Genomic DNA, 22,963 nt, shown 5'->3' with positions numbered 1-22,963 from the left:
TCTGACCAGCAGAGGCCGACCCTTAAAACTATATGAGAGTGAGAATACCGTGAGCTCTGTCGTGCACTACATTCCAGAGCTACTGTTACCATTCGATTTGAGGGGTTTCAATGTTTGAGACTTTGATGGAAGTAAGGCTTGATGGTGTATCTTTTTTCTTTGTTCGAGGTTGGAAAAACCAGTGTTTGGCATTCCTAGAGCTTTCTATTTGCCTTCTTAGCCCTCGAGTTTGACTTTCTTGGGCCTATGGGCCTTCTGTGATGGTGCTAATTTTTGTTTGGTCTCTTGTGCCCTTTTTTGTGTTATTTTAAGGCTTGCTGTATGTGTATCTAGAATTTGGGCCATGTAATGCTTTTACCCAATAAAATTTATTTTTAATAAAAGAAAATTTTATAAAAGAATTTCATTCGAGTTCATTAATAATATTTTATTTGAAAAATTTTATATTTTGAAAATAAAATATTAGAATGATAAAAGTTTTATTATCTGAAACATAGAAGAGTTTATTTTTCAATTTTAATTCTAATTTACAAAAGCCATAATTACAAGTTATATATATATATATACTTTTGGAGTTACAGCATAAAGCAAGCTTTTGTCGTCCCACTTGCAAAGGTTGTGAAACTTGAGGCACCTACGCAGTCACATTGATTATCATTTAGCAACCGTAAAATAAAAAAATATCTCGTCGATGATAAATAAATGACAAATTAAAAGTAGAGACTTACTTCGATGCATGAAGAGCTTCGTTATGTAGTAGTTTGCATGTAATTCTTTCTGATTGAATGTAACTTGTTGAGTGCATCACTTATGCCCATTCTATCTTGAGGAGCTTCCATGGAGCATGCTATTCCAATCTTGATCATGGAAATTAGACATTCACTTCTGTTATCAAATCTTGCTAATTGGGTGGAACCTTGCTTATTCTTTGCTCTAGCTTCATCGTCTTGTGGAAGAATTGGGTCCACAATCTCTAACACTTGATCAGGAAATGCCATTTTGCAAAAGTTATGAAGGTTATGACCTTCCCCAAAATTATCATTGGCGGGTTTCTTTCTTGTCATCATTTCCAGCAATAAAATCCCATAACTATAGACATCTCCGCTTGTTGACACCTCAGTTCCTAGACCATATTCTGTAATTGACAAAATTATTTATATAAAAAGATTATAAATTACTATCAATTTTAAATTCAAAAAGTAATTAATTAAACAAAAATGAAAGTTAGCATATGTCAAGTGAACCTGGAGCTGTATAGCCGATTGTTCCTCTCACTCCCAGTGAGCTACTCTCAAGTGGTTGATGGAGAAACTTTGCTAATCCAAAATCTCCAACATGTGCAACCATGTCTTCATCAAGAAGAATATTGCTTGGCTTTAGATCACAATGAATAATCGGTTTATGGCAATGGTAGTGGAGATAATCTAGTGCATTGGCAACATCTATGGCAATGTCTATTCTTTGGAGAAGGCTTAGACTGTAATGGTCATCAATTGGCATAACATCTATTTTTGAAGTTAGATGCAACCACTTCTCTAGGTTCCCATTTGGCATGTATTCATAAATAAGTGCCTTAAATTCATTTCCTTGAAAATCAATACTTGAACAAGAAGATATGATCTTCAAAAGATTTCGATGACGAACATTTTTTAAGGCTTCACACTCGGCCATAAAACTCTTTGAAGCCCCTGGTTGTTGAAGGTTGAGTACTTTTATTGCAAGAATTGCTCCTTCCTCATCAAGAGTGCCTTTGTAGACAGAGCCAAAGCTTCCCACACCAATCAAATTGTCCAAAGAGAACCCATTAGTAGCCTTGAAAATCCTTCCATATGAAAATTGCTGCAATGACTTTTCTAGGGAGGAACTAGGAGATTCCTCTTTTTTCTTATGTCTGAGCCAGTAATACAAGAAGGCTGAAATGATGGTCACAACCAAAACACATGACATTACTATTGCAATTATATTAACAAGATGTAACTTGCTTCGCTTTGATACATGACTGATGCATCTTGGCAGTTTGAGTTCTGGCATATCCCCACAAAGCCTATTGTTACCTTCAATTGATATTGCACTTGCATTTACAAAAACACCTTTGCTAGGAACCTCACCCTCCAAATTATTGAAAGACAAATTCAGATATTCTAACTTAAAGTTCACAAAGTACTCTGGAATTTTGCCAGATAAATTATTTGCAGACAAATCTAAACGTCTAAGACCTTTTAAGGATTCAAATGATGTGGGTATGGTACCTTGAAAATTGTTATCATCCATGACAAGATATTCAAGGCTATTACACTTTCCAAGGTCATACGGAATACTGCCAGACAAGTTGTTTTGGAAAATAACCAATTTATTTAAATGAAGTAAATTTCCAATTTGAGAAGGAAGAGATCCAACCAAATGATTTTGAGAAAAATCTATTGAAACTAGCATATTAGGGATGGCAAAAAGTTGGTTGGATATGGAGCCATTGAGATTGTTTTGAGAAAGGTCGATGAACAGCAAGTTTTGGCAATTTCCAAGGCTAGAAGGAATGGTACCTTGCAGTTTGTTACCTTGCAAATGAAGTAGGGTCAATGACGATAAGTTTCCCAAGGATGAAGGAATCTTTCCGGATAGTCTATTGTGCCCAAGAAAAATTTGTTGCAGTTTTTGAAGCTTACCAAATTCCATGGGAATAGTGCCTGTGATTTGAGTCTCTTCTATATCCATCACCGATAACCTATCAAGAGTTGAGAACCATGGAGGGATGCCTCCATATATTCGATTTTTCCCAATTGATAGCCGTTGCAGTGATGAAGATAGATTGGCCACAGAATTGGGCAACACTCCCTCAAATCGATTTTGGGATATGTCAAGCATGGCCAAATTGCTGCAGTTTAGCAAAGAAGTGATAAAATCCAAATCATCACCTCCCTTGCTGTCAAGACGGTTTCCATACAGAGATAAATAAAAAAGTCCCCTTAAGGCTCCAAAATGAACAGCAACTTTTCCAGTGAAATCATTTCTTTGTAAGTCTATGTATTCAAGTTCTGAGGCATTGGATAATGATGCAGGAATCGATCCACTAAAGTGGTTTCCCCATATTTGAAAGTGTTGAAGATGAGGCAAGAGGAAGCCAATATCTGATGGAAGAGTTCCATGAAATTGATTTTCATTCACAGAGATCACATTGATGGATGAAATATTATAAATGGCTGGAGGAATGATACCTGAGAGTTTATTCGTAGCAACTGCAAGCATTGACAAGGACTTGAGTTGCCCTAGAGATTCTGGAATAGTTCTACTGAAGAAATTTTCACGGGCAGATAAGGCTTCCAGTGAGGTAAGGTTCCCCATGGAAGGTGGTATACTTCCACTCAAACAATTATCCTGAATGGAGAATCTCCTGAGCTTGGACAAAGTGCCAAGCTCCACTGGAATATTTCCTACTAGTTTGTTGTATGATACCCGAAGGATCTCAAGGTTTGAGCAGTAGGACAAATTGGATGGTATTTCCCCTTCGAAGGAGTTGTTGCCCAGATGTAAAAATTGTAGCCTAAACAATCGGCCAATTTCAGGTGAGATTTCACCTCGCAGGGAGTTGTTTTGTAGTCTGAGCTCTCTAAGGAAACTCATGTTTCCTATATAAGGAGACAGAGAACCTACCAAGCCTCTGGATTGAAGGTCTAGAATGGTAACTCTTCTGTGCTTAAGACCACATGTGACACCTTCCCAGTTGCAGAAATGTATGGAATCATTCCACGATCTTAAAGCACTTTGAGGGTCATCTGTAATCATTGCCCTGAAAGCTAACAAGGCAAGATGATCCGTCTTATTTCCATCGAAGCTAGCAGCAGCAGTAGTAGCAGTGGAGAGAGTTATAAGACAATGATTCATAGCAAGTGAGAAAAAGCATTTCACAGAGAAAACAAAGAGTAGTCTCAAAACCCTCATTTCCCACTTTAAGATTCTACAAACACAATTTGTTTTGATTAAATAGACATGGCAGGACATCCTGAGAACCTTTAAAAATGGAGAAAAAAAAATTTATGGAAAGCGATGGAACTGAAGGTGCAGTTAATATAAGCAATTGTATAATAAGCGATAGCTTGACATGCATAAAGGCAGAAAATTGTTTAGTTTTCTTTTTATATTAAGATTAGAAACTTTATAATTTTAAAAATGATTTTAATATTAGTATATTAAAATTAATATTGATAAAATAACTTCTTATTTATAAAATTTATATTTTTTTCTAATGTTTTAATTTTTTAATAATTAATTGAACCCATTAATTAAAATTTTAATGGAGAGTAATTAAAGTCTGAGCTAAGTCTGAGCAAAGACTTAGCTCGGCAATGTCGATAGAAAGTAAAGTCATCCTTTAACCTGTTTTGTTGACTTGCATGCATATATAGATTTTTCAACAAAAATAATTAGGTGAGAAAGTGATAGAACATATGATGGAGATAGTTTCCTGAAAATTGAAATATTTTTCAAATGCTTCTCAAGAAATCTTGTGCAATTCTCAAAATTTAGGTGATGAGTCGGTAGGTTTCTATCAAAGTTAATGACGAAAAGCACTACTCTTTGCTTCTTTCTTTTTTTTTTTTTTAATAATATAGTCATCAGTTAAATTTCTCATTTATTTTATTTTAATATGGTCATTGAATTTCAATTATACGTTTTAAATAATAATTAAATTTCAATTAAAAATAAGAAACACGACTACATGAAAGGCAAGTAAGTTTTAAATTTTATGATAGTTATAATAATTTCATTTAAATAAAGTAATAATTGATTGATTTTATACTAGAATATAATAATTATAAATGGAAATATGAACCTGGGATGTTTTGTGGATTGAAGATCATTAAAAAGGAAAAAGAAAAAAAATGATGAGAATATACATAATTTTCAGATGAGAATCCAAAGGGAATGATGTTGCCACCCTCATTTCAACTACAGTGACCACCAAAAATTAAATTCGATTAAATAGACCAGTAAAACTTGATTGATGATCTGTAGACTTTGTGATCGTTTTCTGCCAACACAAAGCACAATTTTATATTTTTATTTAGCCACTCAGACTTCTAATTAAAAATATATTTTATTAATTAAAAATAGAATATAAATTCAAAGTATATTATATATTTTTTTAAGTAAATTCAATATAAATTATTTATAAAAAATAATAATTATATTAATTTAAGAGTGCAATCTCTTTAACAGAGAACTATATTTAATTTGGTTAATTTGTGAAAAGAGGTTCCACTCATTGACTATCTAAAGCCACTATTTGATTTTATTATTTTTCAATGAGTCTAATATGATAATCTTCAAATTTAAATTTTCTATTAAAAAAAAAGATTTACACCTCATACTATACTCATATTCAAATAATAAAATAGCTCATTCAAATACTCTATAAAATGAGATAGAACAAATTCTCAACTAAGAGAAATAATTCCATAAAAAAAGAGACAAAAAATCCTTATTAAGAAAAAAAAAAGAGCAGATAATTCAAAATTTTTCCAACAAGAATGAGTACATAGATGATATATTCATAATCTATTTTAAGAGTTACAATTATGAGAATTATTAAATAAAAAATTAAAATATAACGAAAAATCAAGAAAACATAAAAGAAATCTAAAGAAAAGGCACTTTTATAATTACTTGATTTTATAACAAGTATAATTATTTTATTATAAAAAATAAAATAATTTAACATAAATTTATAATTTATCTCATGATATTTATTTTTTTTATAAAATAATTAATTATAAAATTTTATTAACTTAATAGGAAAATAATTTTATATAAAAAAGCATATATGATATTTCTTTCAAATCTAATAAATAAAATTTAATGAATTCTAAATCTTTTCCTATAATTTTTTAACAAAATTTATCATATATAATTTATCTCTTAGACTTTTAAAAAAATATTATATATATTTTTTACATGAAGAAACTTTTCATAATTAATTAATTTATGAAAAAAAAATTTACTTTATAAAAATTTCATAAATTTACATTAAATTACTTTTTTAATAAAATAATTTTTTTTATATAAAATTAAGTAACTATAAAATTTAATAAAAAATAGAAAAAGAAGAAAAAGGAAGGGAGATATTTCTGCCTAACTAATAACAGTGATAGCTCATTCCTTACTTTCAAATTTCAATGCATTATAATCCCTGCACCTCAATTTTCCAAGAAGGATATTTATCATGTCCCTTCAACAGATCTTCTAGATTTTATTTTATCCACAAAAATGGCGAAAATGATAATCAATTAAGTTGAACTAGTTAGATGGTTAAATCCTATATCCAGATGCGATAAGCCAACAAGCATTGATAACCATGGAGGGATGCATCCACCAATTTGATTGTACTCCATTCCACTGGTGAAGATATGTTATTGGCCACACATTTTGGCAACGCTCCCTTAAACTGATTGTAAGATGTATCAAGAAATTTCAAATTGCTACAATTTAGCAAAGAAATGATAAAATCCAAATAGTTATCTCCGCTGCTTTCAAGATGATTACTGAACAAATATAGCTCACCAACGCTTTGTAGTCCTCCAAAGTCAACATCTAAATTTCCTGTGAAATTATTCTGTTGTAGAGAAATGTATTCCAGTTTAAAGGCATTGGATAATGACACTGGAATGGATCCACTAAAATGGTTTCCCCAAATTTGCATTCTCTGCAAATAAGGTAGGAGGTGGCCAATGTTTGATGGAAGACTTCCATGAAGCGAATTATCATACATACTAAATATAGTGATGGAGGAAATATTATAAATGGCTGGAGGGATTATACCTGAGAGATTATTGCTACCAAGTGCAATAATTGACAAGTGCTTGAGTTGACCCTTGGAATCTGGAATACTTCCACTGAAGAAATTGTCACTGGCAGACAAAAATTCTAGTGAGCTAAAATTTCCCAAAAATGAAGGTATGCCCTTGCTCAAATAATTAGCATGAATTAAAATTTCTCTGACCTTGGACAAAGCGGCAAGCTTCACTGGGATATTTCCAACCAGCTTGTTGTACGCTGATCCAAGGCCAATCATGTAAGTTGGATGGGATTTTCCCTTCAAAAGAGTTGTTTTTAAGATTTAAAACTCGCAGCCTGAACAAACGGCCTAGTTCAGAAGGGATGTCACCTTGTAAGCTGTTGTTGTATAGGCTAATCTCCCTAAGGAAACTCATGTTTCCCATATAAGGAGACAAAGTACCGACCCAGTCTTTGGAATTAAGTTCCAACAAGGTGACTCTTTGGTGTTTTCTGCCACATATGACTCCTTCCCAGTTGCAGAAATGGGCAGAATTATTCCATGAACTCGTGGCATTTTGAGGGTCATGCACAATCTTTGCCTTGAATTTCAACAAAGCAAGATGATCCGTCTCGTTCCCACTAATGGCTGTGGCAGCATCAATGGGGGGAGCTTTGAAGCTTAGCTCCATTAATAAGTTGTAAGAGGATAATAGAATCCTTAGAAAATAGAAAGCATACTCTCAAGCTTCTCATTTCTTTCTGGTTCTAATTTTGTGGTTTGGTAATTACAGATTTAGTTGCATATTTATTTATGGTGTAGTAATTTGCCTCCTGTAACCATTATTCAATCCATTTTTATCTTATTAAATTGGAGGAAAGCATATAAAGGGACCACCATTTTTCTTCCTCACTTTCACTTCCGTCCCATTTCAATTATTTTAAGATTTTTCATAAAAATTAAGAAAACAGTTAAATAGCTTCATTTTTATTAAAAATATTAATACTAACTCTATACATTTTTATGTGTGATATTTAGATTTTGCATTATAATTAAGAAAATAATTAAATAACATTATTTTTATAAAAAGTAATGATAATTGACTAAATTATATTTTTATCTCAATTAATTACTTTTTATATAAATATTTATTATATTTAGTAAAGTTAAAAGATAAAAAAAAAAAAAATACTCACTGATTTTTTTAAATGTTATAGATAATTTTAAATAAAAAAAATTCAAATGCAATATATAAAAATTAAAGGAGATAGTAATTAACTAAAATTTATTTGTAATACTCTTGGAATATAAAAAGGTAATAAAAAATGAATGGATTAAAAATATTTGTCATACCCAACCTATGGGCCGGAAGGGCACTAGGACTTAAGCTAGCTTAAAGCCCCCAAGACCCGTTGTAGGTCTAACTATTCCTCAACCTAACTCTAAGGCCTATTGGGCCCAATTTCAAGAATTCAACCGGACAGAGTCCGGCCATAAAATGGACCATTTAATGGGGAGTTTTTGACTCGCCCGACCTGTAAACACAATATATAATCATCTGGGAAGCTCCGCTCACCCTCCTCATAATCAAATGTCATGAAAATAAATGGGAGCTCGGCTCCCTCATCCAATCCAACATACATGCTTTTAATAAGTTTACAGGTCCAACATGGCAATTATATTACAGACCCAAATCAAATAAATATTTCTAACACATGCGAAATTCTAGGAGTTAACAGAATTATACAAACATTACAGACATTAATAGATGACCTGGGAGGGAGAGAGGCAAGTTAGAACTCAACAAGAAATTTCCTGTATCCTGGAAAAATAAGGTGAACAGGAGTGAGCATTCGACTCAAAAAGTAAAATATCAATTTTAACCATAATCTCTATAGCTATCCAAAGCTAATGTACCCTATGAAGTGAAATGCAACATCATCATAATTTTCATTCAAATCACATCAAAAAGGCAATTTGGAGCACTCACACACCCGATAACGTCAAACAATACATATATGGAAGCTGATCCCCTATACAGCCCTCTTAATCCAACCTCTGCCAGCGAAGATCTCAGCAAGACTTTCGCTTAATAAACCAAATTTGGGGTCCCAGCGAAGATCTCAAGCCGTGTCTACCCTGAAGAACTAGGTCTCAGCGAGTATCCCTCAAGCCGTGTCTACCCGTCCTGTCCATATCCAGTACCATATCACACGCACGCACACTGCTCCAAATTACCACAAATAATACTCATGGCAATTCATCAATTAAGAATGTAATATAAAATGTGCCTAATGTTTAACTACATAGATATATACATATAAGTGATGCATGAGCATGCCTTAACATATAATAATATTAAAATTATAATTAAAATTAATATTTTACTCACAGACTTAACCACAGTCACTATAGCGGCTGGGCGGAGGAGAAAGGCTGTCCCAGCTTACCTGACAATTTTATTACAATTATTTAATACATTTGACTCAATACAAACTAAGAAAAAGACTAAAGATGTCCTAAATCATGCTGAAAATCCAGCAGAGTCTCTCATATACCTAGAACCTACCCAACCTGTAAAAGGGCTTAAAACGTACTTCTATATCCACAAATCATACACCCACAACTCAATCACATCACACAGCCCTTCCTGGGCCCATCCAAACAGTCATCAATCACAATATGTAAAATTACAGTTTAGTCCTTATAATTAACCCTTTGGAAAAAACTACCCAAATGAGTTCTAAAAATTCTAAAACTTTGCCCCGCAGTCCTTAGCATTATTACTAAGCTAATGCAAAAGAAATTATAATTTTCTGAGCTACCACGAATATTTTATGGATTTTTAATCCCATTCAAGCACTAGATAATTAAGAAAAAGTAAGGTTTGGGTTTACCTATGCCGATTCCGACCCAGGGAACGCGCTCGGGACATTTGACAACTGTGGGGTAGTCAAAATCTCGATCCAATTCCAAGGCTTTTTCTGTAGCCTGTCTGCCTGGCCCTGAAATTGCAGATCCGAGCAACTGTAAAATTTTCTCAAATTGAAGGTACCTACGCGGAGCCCACAACACGGGGGTTAGTATATAATTTTTACGAAATTTTCTAAGCTCATTTAGTACTCAGAAAAATACTATGAAGTTTCGTGGGACCTGACGAAAAATGGTATCGGAAAATTTTGAAATTTATATTGCTGCGAAGCTCTCGACGAATGGAGTGTTTCGGTACTCTCGGTTTTCTCGTGGGGTTCACGGTTTGCGATAAATCTAGCCCAAAAATTAAAATGGGCTAAAACTTCCCAGATAAAAATTGGGCAAACCGCTTGATGGATTTTGGTGTTCTTGGTATCTATGGAAAGCTCTCGAGGTGTAGAAGAGTTTTGACATAAGACCCGATCCAATCGATAACCGGATCGGCCAGATTTTGGCTGGGAAGGTGAAGTGTCATGTGCGCAAAGGGGAGGACTTCGCTAGCTTTTTTCGGCTGCCTGTAGCGTCGACCGGCGGCAGGGAAGGGCTGGGGTTGCGCGTTGGCGAGTGGGGAAGGCTGGGGTGGTGGCGGTGCGGCGAGGGGAGGTTAGAAGAGAGAGAAGACGGGAGAGAGAGAAGAGACGTCAGGCGCACGCAAGAGAGGAGGAAGAAGAAAAAGAAAATGCCGGTCCGATTCGATCGATCCGATCCGGTTCGATTCGATTCGATCAGTCCGATTCAGGATACAAAATTTTAAATTTTTACTCTGTATTGGAACCGAAAACGAGGCCCAAAAATTCCAAAAAAATTCTAGAAAACTCAAAAAAATTCGTAGAGTCCAAATATGTTTTTAGTTCTATTACGTGGTCTTTAAATTAATTTTTAAAAATCATCAAAGTTTTATATTTTCAGAAAATAGAACCCGATTTCTAAAATCTGAAAAATTTTAAATAATTTTCTTAAAATTTAAATAAAATAATATATTAATATTTACCCATAAAATAATAAATTTAAAAATTAGGGATGTTACAATAATAAATAAGGATAAAATTAGAAATAAATAATTATTATTTTTTTTAATTTTCTAATATGATAAATAAAGTGAATTTTTTTTTTAAATATCATTTAAAATGAGATAAAAGGAGTTATTGTCAAACATTTTCTATAAAACTAATTTTACCTGCTTACTTTTTTCCATAAATTAAATTGAAGAAAATTGGAATGAAGGCATTGTGGGTCCCTTGTTATGCTTTTCACTCGGTTAAAAATTAATACTTTTAAAAAGGAAAGCAGAGTATTTTTACCGTGAAATCTGGGATGGAATTATATGCTATTTTTTATGTTTTTTAAAATAAAGAATTAAAAAATTTTAAAACCATGTTATTTATTAAAATTAATTTTTTTTAATATGTATTACACCTTATTATATTATCTATATAGAGTCATAATTTTTTTTATATAATTTTTTTATATAATGTAATATTATCATATTATATTTAATTATTTAAATTAAAATATTAATTTTAAATTCATTTTATTAATTATATATATATAATATTTATAATTTAATAATTATTATTTTTTATTGAATCATATTTTTATAAAAGTTATATGTTATATTATTAATATATTAATATTAACTTAATTGTTAATTTAAAAGTAATATAAAAAATATAATGATAAATTTTAAAAATATAAATGAAAGAATATATTTAAAAATTAAAATAAATTAATAATACATGCAAGTTAGCTCAACTCTGCTATTTTTTTTTAAAATAAAAATTTGATTTGCATATATTTTAATTTTTTTTATAATTTAAAATAATAGTGACTTGTATAATGAAATTTTATGATTAAATTATTGTTGAAAGAAAATTATTTATAAAATTAAAAAATAAAATAATTTTTAAAATGTATTTTATTTTTTATTATATTATCATTATAAAATTTATTATAATTATTAATATTATTAATAAAATATAAAAATAATTATTCAAATGAACAATCGATCAATGCAATTAAATTTTCTGATAAAAATTAATATTTTAATTTAAAATAACTCAATTTATAAAGTAATTTAAATTTAAATTAAAATTCTTTTTGTTATAATAATTCAATGAATAATTCAAATCAACACAATTTAAAATCATCCAACTTAAATCCACTAAAAAATAAAACCTAAATAATTCCCTACACAAATTAACAACCCGAATTCAAATTCCCTCCTTTTTTTTTTTAATTTTTTATAGCCTCCGCACTACTATGTAATGATTCAGTGTTATTAAATAAATTACATGATTAGAGATGCTATTGTTATTAATAATTCTATGTTTTAGAGAGAATTTCTTCTGTAAATGGCTTATGGCTGTTTATAGATGAAAATATTCCTTTGAACTAGCAATATAAAATCAAATAATAAGATTAAGTACTCATTTAGTGCTGAAACAATAGATAAAAAAAAAATCATTTATAATTTAAGATAATAAATAATTAAAATTATTTATTTAAAATAAAATTATACTTAATTAAGATAATTATTCAATTTATGAAAATCAAAATATATATTTCACAATAAACTCACCCAATTCCATATATATATATATATATATATATTGGCACTAGGTGGAGATAACTTAGTAAGTCAGCATTTTACTAGGTGGAAATAACTTAGTAAGTCAGCATTTTACTTAGATTTCATTTGTTTACAGTGATAAGGGTTTAAAATTACATCTCTGCTAATAAACTTTTGACATGATAATAAGTAATATATATATATATATATATATATATATATATATATATATATATATATATATATATATATATATAGAGAGAGAGAGAGAGAGAAAGAGAGAGAGAGAGAGAGAGGCTTCTGATCAAAATCATTCAACTTAAAAATGATAATGATTCAAATAATTTAAAAATTAAAGATTAATTTAAAATTTTAAATAATTTAATTTAAAATTCTCAAAAAAAAAAAAAAAAAAAAACCGGCAATTCAAATGACCTGAGCTCAATAAGTGGTCGGACCCATTAACTACCACTTCTTCTATAACTCATTGGCGCATTGCGTTTTGATGAAGTCTCAAGCAATTAGAATAATTTACAAATATATGTTTACTGAAAAAATAATAAACATATAACAAAGATTACATTCATATATGTAGTACGTTTTGCTTTTAGCTTTTGCTTTCTTTAAAAAAAAAAAAAAGAAAGAAAACAAAAAAACGAAAAATTCAATTTAAATTAATTAAACAAAATGTCAAACACGATTAAGAAAAGAACTCAATCTTTCCATGCCAAATTGCCTTTCTGTGATTAAAAATTTAATAAACAATTAATTAATTAATCTTTCTATGTCAATTTAATCTTCTCCAAATAGAGCACACTAGGTTAGAGGATAGAAAGAAAAAAAGGAATAGACTTAAACTGATTTGGAGAAAACTAGTATAATATGACTTAAAAGCATTACATATTTCCGAGAATTTAACCCAAAATCATTTAGAATGGAGAAAGATAATCCATATAGCCGATCATAAATTCTTGGAATAAAAGTTTAGTTGAGTTGAGTTGTATAACGTAATAGTAAATTAAGGGAGACCTGGTAATAGCTAGATTAAAATTGAAATCAATCAAACCCAATTTAAATCATAACTAATTGAATCGAAACAGACTAATTTAATTTCATATTAAAATCAAATTTTTTATTTAAAAAATAAAAAATTAGATCATTGAATTTATCAAAAATTAAATCGAGTCAAATTGAAGTAAAATTAAAAGCAAAACTTAAACTAAAATTGAAATCCTAAGAAATTTTATGGGTGAATTCCAATTTATACCCTTAATAAATTGAAAACAAAAATTTCGAGTTGATTCCAAATCAAAATCGGTTTGATGAAGCAAATTCCACCAACAACTGCACCATCATGAGATTCTCATTATAATCTTCTTCAGATTTTTTTTTTTCTGTTTTTAATTATTGGTACAATTATGTGATGGAATCACTAAGTAATTTTATGTTCTAACTCTTTGAAATAGGCAATGAAGTTTGCCACAATCATGTTGAATTCTATATCTTTGAAAATGAATTTTTAAGTTAAAAAAATTAAATTCTTTTATTTTAAATATGAAAATTAATAAAAAAATTAATTAAATTAAATTTTTAAAAAATTTTAAATTTCAAATAAGGAAATAAATTTTATAGCTAAAAATATTTATAAACCATAATTTTTAGTTCATCTCTTTATTTAAGATTTTTAAAACTTATAAGCTATATTTATAAGCCCAAAAAGATAAATTAGAAGAGAGGAGCTTTGATCAAATATTTTACTACACTCTCATTTAATTTTATAATTACATTATATATCCTTATTGTATATATTTTCATATTCATATTCATGTTATAAAATTATTTTCTTAAAATAATTTAAATAAATTATTTACATTAAATTTAATAATTTAAAATTATTTTTTTATAAATTATCCATAAAATATTTGTTTATTTAATTTAAAATTAAATTATATTGTAATATAATTAAAATATAATAATATTATACTAAAATATTGAGTTAATATAATTTATTATTCAAAACAATAATTTCGTATTTTTTTAATCATTTTAATAATAAATATACTTATAAACTATTTTTTATTAAATATATCAATTGCTTATCGATCATTTATAATCACTTTAATTAAATATATAATTAATTATAAACTAAAATTAAATTATTAGTATTTATAAATTAATTTTTATAAATTAGACTAAAAATTCTCGTGCCACTTTCAATATGAGATAGTATTTTTAATTAAATTTTTATTTTTTTCTAATAAGTATTTGAACCTTCTAAAATGGATAGATGGATCAATATTGTGTAATTGATTGAAAGATTATTATATGAGATAAGCTACGCTTATTAAGGCCTAATGAAATATAATATAATTAAATATTTTACTAAATTTTATAAAATATTTAATTATATTAAACTTTTTTTATATAGTCTAATTTTATTGATGGGTTTTTAAGTTTCAGGTACTCAGAAGTCAAGACAAGTGAAGAGATAAAGATAAATAAAATAAGAAAAATAGTAAAATTCGTTTTTTTTTTAATTAATAGAATTAATTCCATGATCTATTTTATTTTTCGTAATTTCAGAAAACAAATTCAGCTCCACATATCGCGCGCACCTGGCTGAGGTGCCTGACATTTTTTTAAAGTCTAAGAAATTACCCTTTCAATTCAATTTGTACATCCTGTGAATTTTCTATATATTTTTACGCATACTTTATTAAATTTAGAGGGGTTGGATATATATATATATATATATATATATATATATATATATATATATATATATATATTAATCTAGATTTATATAGATAATTGAGTTACTTTATATATTAAAATAATTAATCAAGTTAATATTATAATTTATTTATCAATATTCACCCTTTAAGACTCTATTTATTTGTGAGAAATTAGGGTAATTTTCAGAAAAGATTTTTTAAGAAAACTGAGAAATAAAATTTAATGTTTACACGTGTTAATTTTTTAAATAGAGAACTGAAAAATTAATTTTCTAAAATTTAACTAAGATTTGAAAAATACTTTTAAGTTGTTTTCCACTATTTTTTTATAATAAAAATTTTTGTTTTCTAATAAAAAAAATAATGATTTTTTAATAAATAAAATTAAATAATTATTTAAAAAATATTTATTTACAATGATAGAAAAATTAATTATATTAGTATAAAATAAATGGATTTTAAAATTAAAATAAAATTTTAATTATATTTTACAATAATTTATTTTTTCAATTGGGAAAATATGAATAATTTTTTTATTTTTAAATTAAAAAATTATTTTTTATTATTTATAAGTGAACATGTTTTCCATGATTATCTTTGCTTTATGTAGAAAATGAAGGCTATAATTTTCTTAAAAAATGAAAAATAGAAAATTATTTTTCATAAATAAACAAACCCTAATTTTTTTATTTTCCCTATGTGGGATATGTAATTTCAATATTCCCCCATTAAGTACAACCACATGATTATTACTTGACAATTAGTTAATATTTAACCAAATTAGTATTTAATTATATAGCCTTATGAGTAGCTGAAACTTATAATCCAAACGATGCTGTCATACTATATTAAATTCAGAGAGGGTGTTAAGTAAATTATATATTAGTTCACTTTTAATCTGTGCTTATATAAATGATTGAGTTACTTTACACATCAAAATGACTAGTGAAGTTAATGTTATAACTCATTTACCTATATTTACCCTTAAACACCACCACCACTTAACAGCCACTTTCACTCAATCACCAATCACTGCAACTATTATCATTTATTATTAATATTATAAATAAATTTAAATATTAAAATAAAAATTATTATATTATATTATTTTTATTTTTATTTTGCAACTAAATATATTACTTTGCAATTCTAATTGGATTATATAATTGAATTACATTATATAACCTAAGTGGTTATCATATTTTTTTTTCCTTAATAATGACTATTATTAATAGCTTTTATTTTTGTGTATATTAATAGCTTCTTTTAATTTGTATGCAATAAAGTAAGGTGTTGAAAGGGAATTAATGATTGATCCTCATCTAGCTTTATTCATTGTGCTATCTAAAAACACACCTCTTAAATTACTTTTTTTTTTTAATTAAAAATAACCATATGTAACATTGCCTTAACAAAATAGGAACCTTTTTCACCAAATTCAAAATAATTGGATGGAATAGTCCAAGAGGGTTGCAATAGTATAGGTTTAAACTTCTCATTTTATAGTTGGGGTAAGAATTGGTCGGTTGGTTTTAATTTGGCTTAAAAATAAACTAAAACATTGAAAATTACAATTTACAATATATTAAATTGAATTCAATCAAATTAAAGAGAAATTAAATAAAATAAAATTGATTTAATTAATTAGATTCAGTTCAATAATTTGTCGGTTCGGGTTTCATTTTGCATTTTCTTTTATCTATTTTGAACACATTTCAAATATAAGTTTAGTTATATTTATTATTTTTAATTTCAATTTAAGATATAATAACAATTAATAAAAAAAAGGAATAATTCAGTTCAATTCTATCTATTTTTTTTCAATTTATTTTTTCTTCAGAAAATTGAATAAAATTAAATAAGTTAAATTTTTTAAAATAAAAAATTGAACCTAACTGATTTAGTAAAAAAAATAAAGTCAAATTTCAAAATTAAATGGATTCAATTATTTTTTTTATTTTAATCAAGTTATTCTGCTCACCGCTATTTATAGTGGGAGATTAATATTTAATTATGAAATTATTAATTTAAATTTAATTAGTGTATTTTTTTTTGTTAATAATGGTTATAAGGTGTTATATATATATATATATATATATATATATATATATATATATATATATATATATATATATATATATATATGCACACACACTATACTCAATTTATCTTCAATTGGCATCACTCCTACCTTTTCTCTAATACTCTCATTACGGACTTTATCTAGTATAGTATGGACACTCATCCACCTTAACATTCTCATCTCCACAACTCTTATTTTAGACACATACGACTCCTTCAGTGCTTAACACTCACTACCATATAACATGGCTGGTCATATGATTGTACAGTAAAATTTTTCTTTCAACTTATTGGGAATCTTGTGATCACATAAAACTCCTGTGGCACGTTTCTACTTTAACCATTCGGCTTTAATCCTATAACTAACATCCTCCTCACATCCCTCATCTACTTGAAGGATTGAGCCGAGATATTTAAAGTGATTACTTTGGGAAAGTACCACTCCATCTAAACTAACTCCTTTTCTATCACCAGTTCGGCCTTCACTAAACTTGCAATACATGTATTCTGTCTTCGTTCTACTTAACTTAAATCCCTTTGACTCTAGATTACTTCTCCAAAGCTCCAGCTTTCTATTAACTCCTTCTTGCGTCTCATCTATCAGAACTATATCATCCGCAAATATCATACACCAAGGGATACTCTCTTGTATATGTTTCGTCAATTCATCTAAAACTAATGTAAAAAGATAAAGGCTTACAGCTGAACCTTGGGCTTATAGCTGAACCTTGGTGTAATCCAACTGAGATAGGAAAATCCCTTGTGTCCCCTCCCACTGTGCCCACAATAGTAGTTGTTCATTCATATATATCTTTCAACACTTGTATGTACCTAATAGACACCCTTTTTTGTTTTAGTACTCTCCATAAGACATATCTTGGAACACTATCATAAGTTTTTTCCAAATTGATAAAAATCATGTGTTGATTTTTTTTCACGTCTTTATGTTTCTTCATCAAGCTTATAATAAGAAAGATCGCTTCCATAGTTGAACGACCTGGCATAAATAAGTGAAATATTTTTACAATATAATTTTATTTGAATACATAAATGTGCATAAGAAAAAGCACTTATTTACTGGCATACATAGACTTTTTACTCTTTATGATCTAATTAGAGAATTGCCCATGTTAATACATATGGTTATTTAATAATTGCTATAAAAGAGAATATCATATGTCAAACTTTTGAAAATATTTTCTATTATATATATATATTTCATAATATAAAAGGTCAAAAATTCAAATTCGGATCGATAATCCAAACCTCTTAAATTAATAAAATTCTAAATGTCAAAAATAAAGAAGAACAAAATAAGTATGCATAGTAGAAATAGCAATACATGTGTTTCAAGCTATTCCAATCTAATTTGTTGAAGGAATAATAATGGAGTTCTTCGTAACATTGGACATGAAGAGTTCTTCAAACTCAGATGTCACATTAAGAGAAACTCGTGAAACTATAGGAGAAAGGGCATTCCACACTGACTTCTTAGTAGCAAGCTCCTCAACAAAAGGCCTGCAAGAAATATAATCAAAGATTTTACCATAAATTATAATTAGTAGTCATGTAGATTCGAAAGAAACTAAAAAATTGTAATTACCATGTAGAAGTTATGATGGAGACAAACTCCATCCCTTCACTGCCAGCAATTTCAGCAACAGTGAAGAATTTTGGCACCAGAAACATTTGGCCAGCTTTTATGTTGGTGTCCAGGACTCGCTTACCACTGATACCCACAATTTGTACATTTCCCCTCCCTTTAACAACATAAACAAGTCGATCAGCACCATTGACAGTGTATGTTGGCGAGTACATGGCATTCGCATCCAATTCCACATGACTAATACTTATTCCTGTTTGCTCAAGAAAGGGCAATTTAGATGATGTTAATGTCTTGAAAACACCACCCTTTTGGACATCAACATCAGCTGATGCTGCATCGATGTTATACACCATTTTGTCCAGAAAGTCGTTATGAGGTTGGGGCATGATTAGTCCTTCCTCTATCTTGATGATCAACACGCCAGTTTGGCTTTTAGCGAGTTTGTTTGCTTCTTCTTGATTCTTGAGATTGTAGGCTCGACTGGTAAATTCAGATGAGAATCCTGCCATAACGCCTATGCCTCCAGATAACAAGAAGTAGGTGAATTCTCCAGGAATACAAGACCTGGAAGTTTCTCCCAAGAAAACCATAACAAATTTTGAATCTCCATTATTATACCACCATGAGAGAGTTCCCAGAGGCACAGGTATGATATATCCTTTCTTAATGATACGGTGTGTCCGCAAGTGCACGGGTCACAGTAGTATAGTTTTAAAAAATGATATCGATCCCACAGGGAATTGTGCTTAAATTAGAAATAAAAGTATAAGCTAATTAGAATGACAAAAATTAAAAGATATTAAAAATAAAATCTAAAAATTAAAATTAAGACAAAAATTAAAGATGTAAAATGAAATTTGGAATTAAAATTGGTATTTAAGGAATTAATGCTAAATCAAACAATTAACTAAAATTAATTAAACTAGATTACCAAAAATTAATTTGAAATTTCTATTTATGAAATTAAGAAGAATTAAATCTAAAAAAAATAAAGTAATTCTAGATATTGGATTTAAATTGAAATTGCTATTTATGAGATTTGGAGGATTTAAATCTAAATTAAATGAAAATTAAATTGATTCTAGAGATTGGATTTTCAATATTGTTTGCATGTGGTTTATCCCTAATTTAGCCAAACATATGAGAATTGCAATTTTGAGGGAAATCAATTCTTAAATTTTTGAAACCTTTTTCAAGCATTTCAAAGTTGGTTTTCATTAAATCAAACCATGTTTTCACGGTATTTCAAACCTAACAAAAACCCATTTAAAGCTTTAATTGATTTTTGGAAAGTTCCCTTTAATCTTCTTAGCTTATCTCTAACACCAAGAAAATAAAGTTTATTGCAAGATTATCTATCCCTAATATTCACTTTTCAGTCCATCTATTAAGGATTAAAGCTTAACTTAATGAGAGCCCATTCATCAAGCAAGGCAATAAGCACACAAGCAATAAATCAAAACATAACAATCTTCATTTAAATGGCCAAATCAGTTTAAAACCACAAAACAAATCAATATTTACAAACCCATCTCTAGAATCTCAATAAATTACTCACAAATCATTGTTTAAAGACAAACCCAAATGAAGAAATGAAGAAATAATGGAAATGTAAGCTAAAAGGGGTAGAAAAACCCAGCAAATTGCAGAAGGATCTCTACAGAAAAGTGCAGAAACGTGATCCTTGTCTTGCTTTGGAAAAATGCAGAAAGTGCTCCTCCTTCTCTCTTTCTAACTTTACCGAAAATGACTCCCTTGCTCTCTATATGGAAAGAAAGTGATAAAGGGCACTTTATATAGGCGAGGGGACTGTTCTAGAATGGGTAAAAGGGGGAAGGATCCAGAGAAAGTGAGGTAAAAAGCTGGAGTAACGGAAATGCCACGTCAATTATTTTCGAGTAAAAATGACATAAGCTGAGTCAGTTGTGTCGCGGGTTGTGTCGCTCTCGGCGTGAATATCTGACGATCGACACAACCTGCGACATAAGCTAATTCGGTTGTGCTGCAGGTTGTGTCGCTCTCGGCCATTTTTTACTCAACTTCAAAATTTTTGCAATTCGACTTTAATCTCCTCCAAATGGCTACTCTGATCAAAATACATCAAATTTCTCCAGATTTAACCTACAAAACAAATAAATTCCAAAAATTAAACTAAGAAATGTGAAAATTGTAAAATTGACTAAATATATACTAATATCTAAAATAATAGCTATGAATAAGGGTAAATTATGTGCAAAAATTACTCCTAAATGATGATCTAAAATGCATGCATCAAATTCCCCCATACTCAAACTCTTGCTTGTCCTCAAGCAAAATTTCATTAAAACTCATTTGAAAGGGAATAGAATCAGTCTTTGAAAACACAAAATTCACTAATCCAAACTACCAACTTACCTCTAGCCACCAACATTCCAAATTCCCACCAGCAAAAGCACAAAGAATGAAGCAAGCACTCTCAACAATTACAGAATAGCTAAGAATTAACCAATCAACCCAAGCAACAAATACCAACCAGCTACAAGAGTTAATTGTGCCAAAACAAACCTAAATGAAATAGATAGCCAATGTGTCTCAAATAGATGGTGAGTAATGTATGGAAGATTATATTGCCAAACCCATATGCAAGCATAAAAGATCTAACTCTACTAATGTAACAAGCATTTTTCAAAGAATCATTAGGTCTTTTTAAGGGTTGTAATGGGGTCTAATAGGGTAAGATTGTGGTTAACAAAGAAAGGGAATAAGGTAAACAAAATATGAGAATAATATTAATCATGAAACTCAAAGTGCATCCATTTTTTTTTCTCTTTTTTTTTATTTTATTTTTTAAATCAAGAGGAAAGAAATTCACAATGAATTTTAAGTGCTAACACAATAAAGGGACTACTTTTATAATATATTTTTTTTATTTTGTATGTGTCCCTATTTCACGTCACACCCAAAATTACCTTTGGGATATTTTTGTGACTATTTATTTATTTATTTTTTTTTATCAACTTTTCACAATTACTCTAGCACTTTTCAAGATGTTTCAATCCTCCAAGTTTTTTTTTTTTTTTATGCACTTAATTGCTAAAATATTATTCTCATAGATAGGTGGTAGTGTTTAGGTTTAATGGCTTGGTAAATGATTTGGGTTCCAAAGAAATTAGGGAATTAAGGTTCAAGGGGGTTTTGCAAGGGTTGAAATGAAATTAAGGTAGGTTAAGGCTAAATGTGAGGTTTAAAATATGAAGGAATGCCTAAATCATATTCTCATCAAATGCAAGTTAAAAATTTCGCTTTGAAAGATCTAAGATGCTTGTTCTAGGAATGGTGAGACGACAATGACCATTTTCTTTCTTAAAGGCTTATCCAGACACTCAAAACTCAAAATAACTAATCAGAATCTGCATACCTAGATGAATGTATTAATTTTTAGCTATTAAGTAAGAGAAAGAATAATGCTTAAGACTTTGTACCCAGCTGGAACTTTCATTCCACTAACCATCTAAAGGCAAGTTGGATTGCTTGAATAAGTGGCTTATGGAGTTCAAAGACTGGTTTAAAAATTCAAAAATTTTAAATGAGTAAATGAAATGCATGAGTGTAAATGTATAGTCAACCTATATGTAACTAAGTATGCATAACTAAGTATAAGAGGCTATATGCAAGTGTATGTATGTGAATATGTACAAGTATGAGTGTGTCGCTAAATGAAAAAGGAAAAACTAATTTTTGCAAAAAATTTACCCTCTCCCCCATACTTAGAATGAACATTGTCCTCAATGTTAAAAATGCGCAGAAAATGGGTAGCTGATATGTGCATAAAGAATTATTACCATGTTGTATAAGCGAGAGCACAACTTGTGTTGATAGTGACACAAGCTGAGATGAGAATTGTTACCTCATTGAAGTGCAGCCAATTTAACTAGATAAAATTTGGACAGCTGCTGCACTCATTGCAAAAGAAACAGTGCAATGGAATCCATTAATTAAATCGATTAATCTCAAAAATTTGGAATAGGGAAGTTAAGTGCAGAGAATATAATTATCAAATGGAAATTCCAAAGGAGCATATCAAAGCAAGTGAGCAATGTACTAAAAATGTATGTTATGAGGAACTAAAAAACTGAATAAGTAAATGGTTTAAGTAAAATAAAAACAACACGAGCAAAATATTAACTAAATAAGTTCAAAATACTAAGTAATTAAAGACATGAAATGTAAATGGAGAATAAAAGCTGGTC

At 29.0% G+C, this 22,963-nt stretch overlaps 2 protein-coding genes across 3 annotated transcripts; both read right to left on the bottom strand.

Annotated features, from left to right (window-relative positions):
• Positions 1 to 495: 495 nt before the first annotated feature.
• LOC110640132 (probable LRR receptor-like serine/threonine-protein kinase At3g47570) lies at positions 496 to 4,027 on the bottom strand. Of its 2 annotated transcripts, XM_021791322.2 has the most exons (4): positions 3,213 to 4,027; positions 1,245 to 3,125; positions 729 to 1,135; positions 496 to 634 (listed from the first exon to the last, which is right to left on the bottom strand). In XM_021791322.2, exons 1-3 carry the CDS (start codon positions 3,994 to 3,996, stop codon positions 750 to 752), a joined length of 3,051 nt encoding a protein of 1,016 aa, XP_021647014.2. In that variant the 5' UTR covers positions 3,997 to 4,027; the 3' UTR covers positions 496 to 634; positions 729 to 749. The 2 variants fall into 2 exon arrangements, with proteins under 2 accessions (XP_021647014.2, XP_057991441.1); XM_058135458.1 differs by having other exon boundaries at positions 1,245 to 4,027.
• A 2,283-nt stretch (positions 4,028 to 6,310) lies between these two features.
• On the bottom strand, positions 6,311 to 7,460 carry LOC131172685 (LRR receptor-like serine/threonine-protein kinase EFR). The gene is made up of 2 exons (XM_058134194.1): positions 6,995 to 7,460; positions 6,311 to 6,873 (listed from the first exon to the last, which is right to left on the bottom strand). Exons 1-2 carry the CDS (start codon positions 7,458 to 7,460, stop codon positions 6,311 to 6,313), a joined length of 1,029 nt encoding a protein of 342 aa, XP_057990177.1.
• Positions 7,461 to 22,963: the final 15,503 nt, after the last annotated feature.

This window comes from Hevea brasiliensis, chromosome 14 (genome assembly GCF_030052815.1).
Source record: "Hevea brasiliensis isolate MT/VB/25A 57/8 chromosome 14, ASM3005281v1, whole genome shotgun sequence".
NCBI lineage: Eukaryota > Viridiplantae > Streptophyta > Magnoliopsida > Malpighiales > Euphorbiaceae > Hevea > Hevea brasiliensis.
The sequence above is the reverse complement of the archived record's forward strand: the minus strand, read 5'-3'. Positions and strand labels throughout refer to the sequence as shown.

Excerpts from the sequence above, each read along its gene's own strand:
- LOC110640132 (XM_058135458.1), bottom strand. The coding sequence starts at position 3,996 with ATGTCCTGCCATGTCTATTTAATCAAAACAAATTGTGTTTGTAGAATC. Across the intron at positions 1,136-1,244 it reads AATCGGCTATACAGCTCCAG|AATATGGTCTAGGAACTGAG; the intron begins GTTCACTTGACA and ends TGTCAATTACAG.
- LOC131172685 (XM_058134194.1), bottom strand. The coding sequence starts at position 7,460 with ATGGAGCTAAGCTTCAAAGCTCCCCCCATTGATGCTGCCACAGCCATT. Across the intron at positions 6,874-6,994 it reads AGCTTGCCGCTTTGTCCAAG|ATTCCAAGGGTCAACTCAAG; the intron begins GTCAGAGAAATT and ends GAAGTATTCCAG.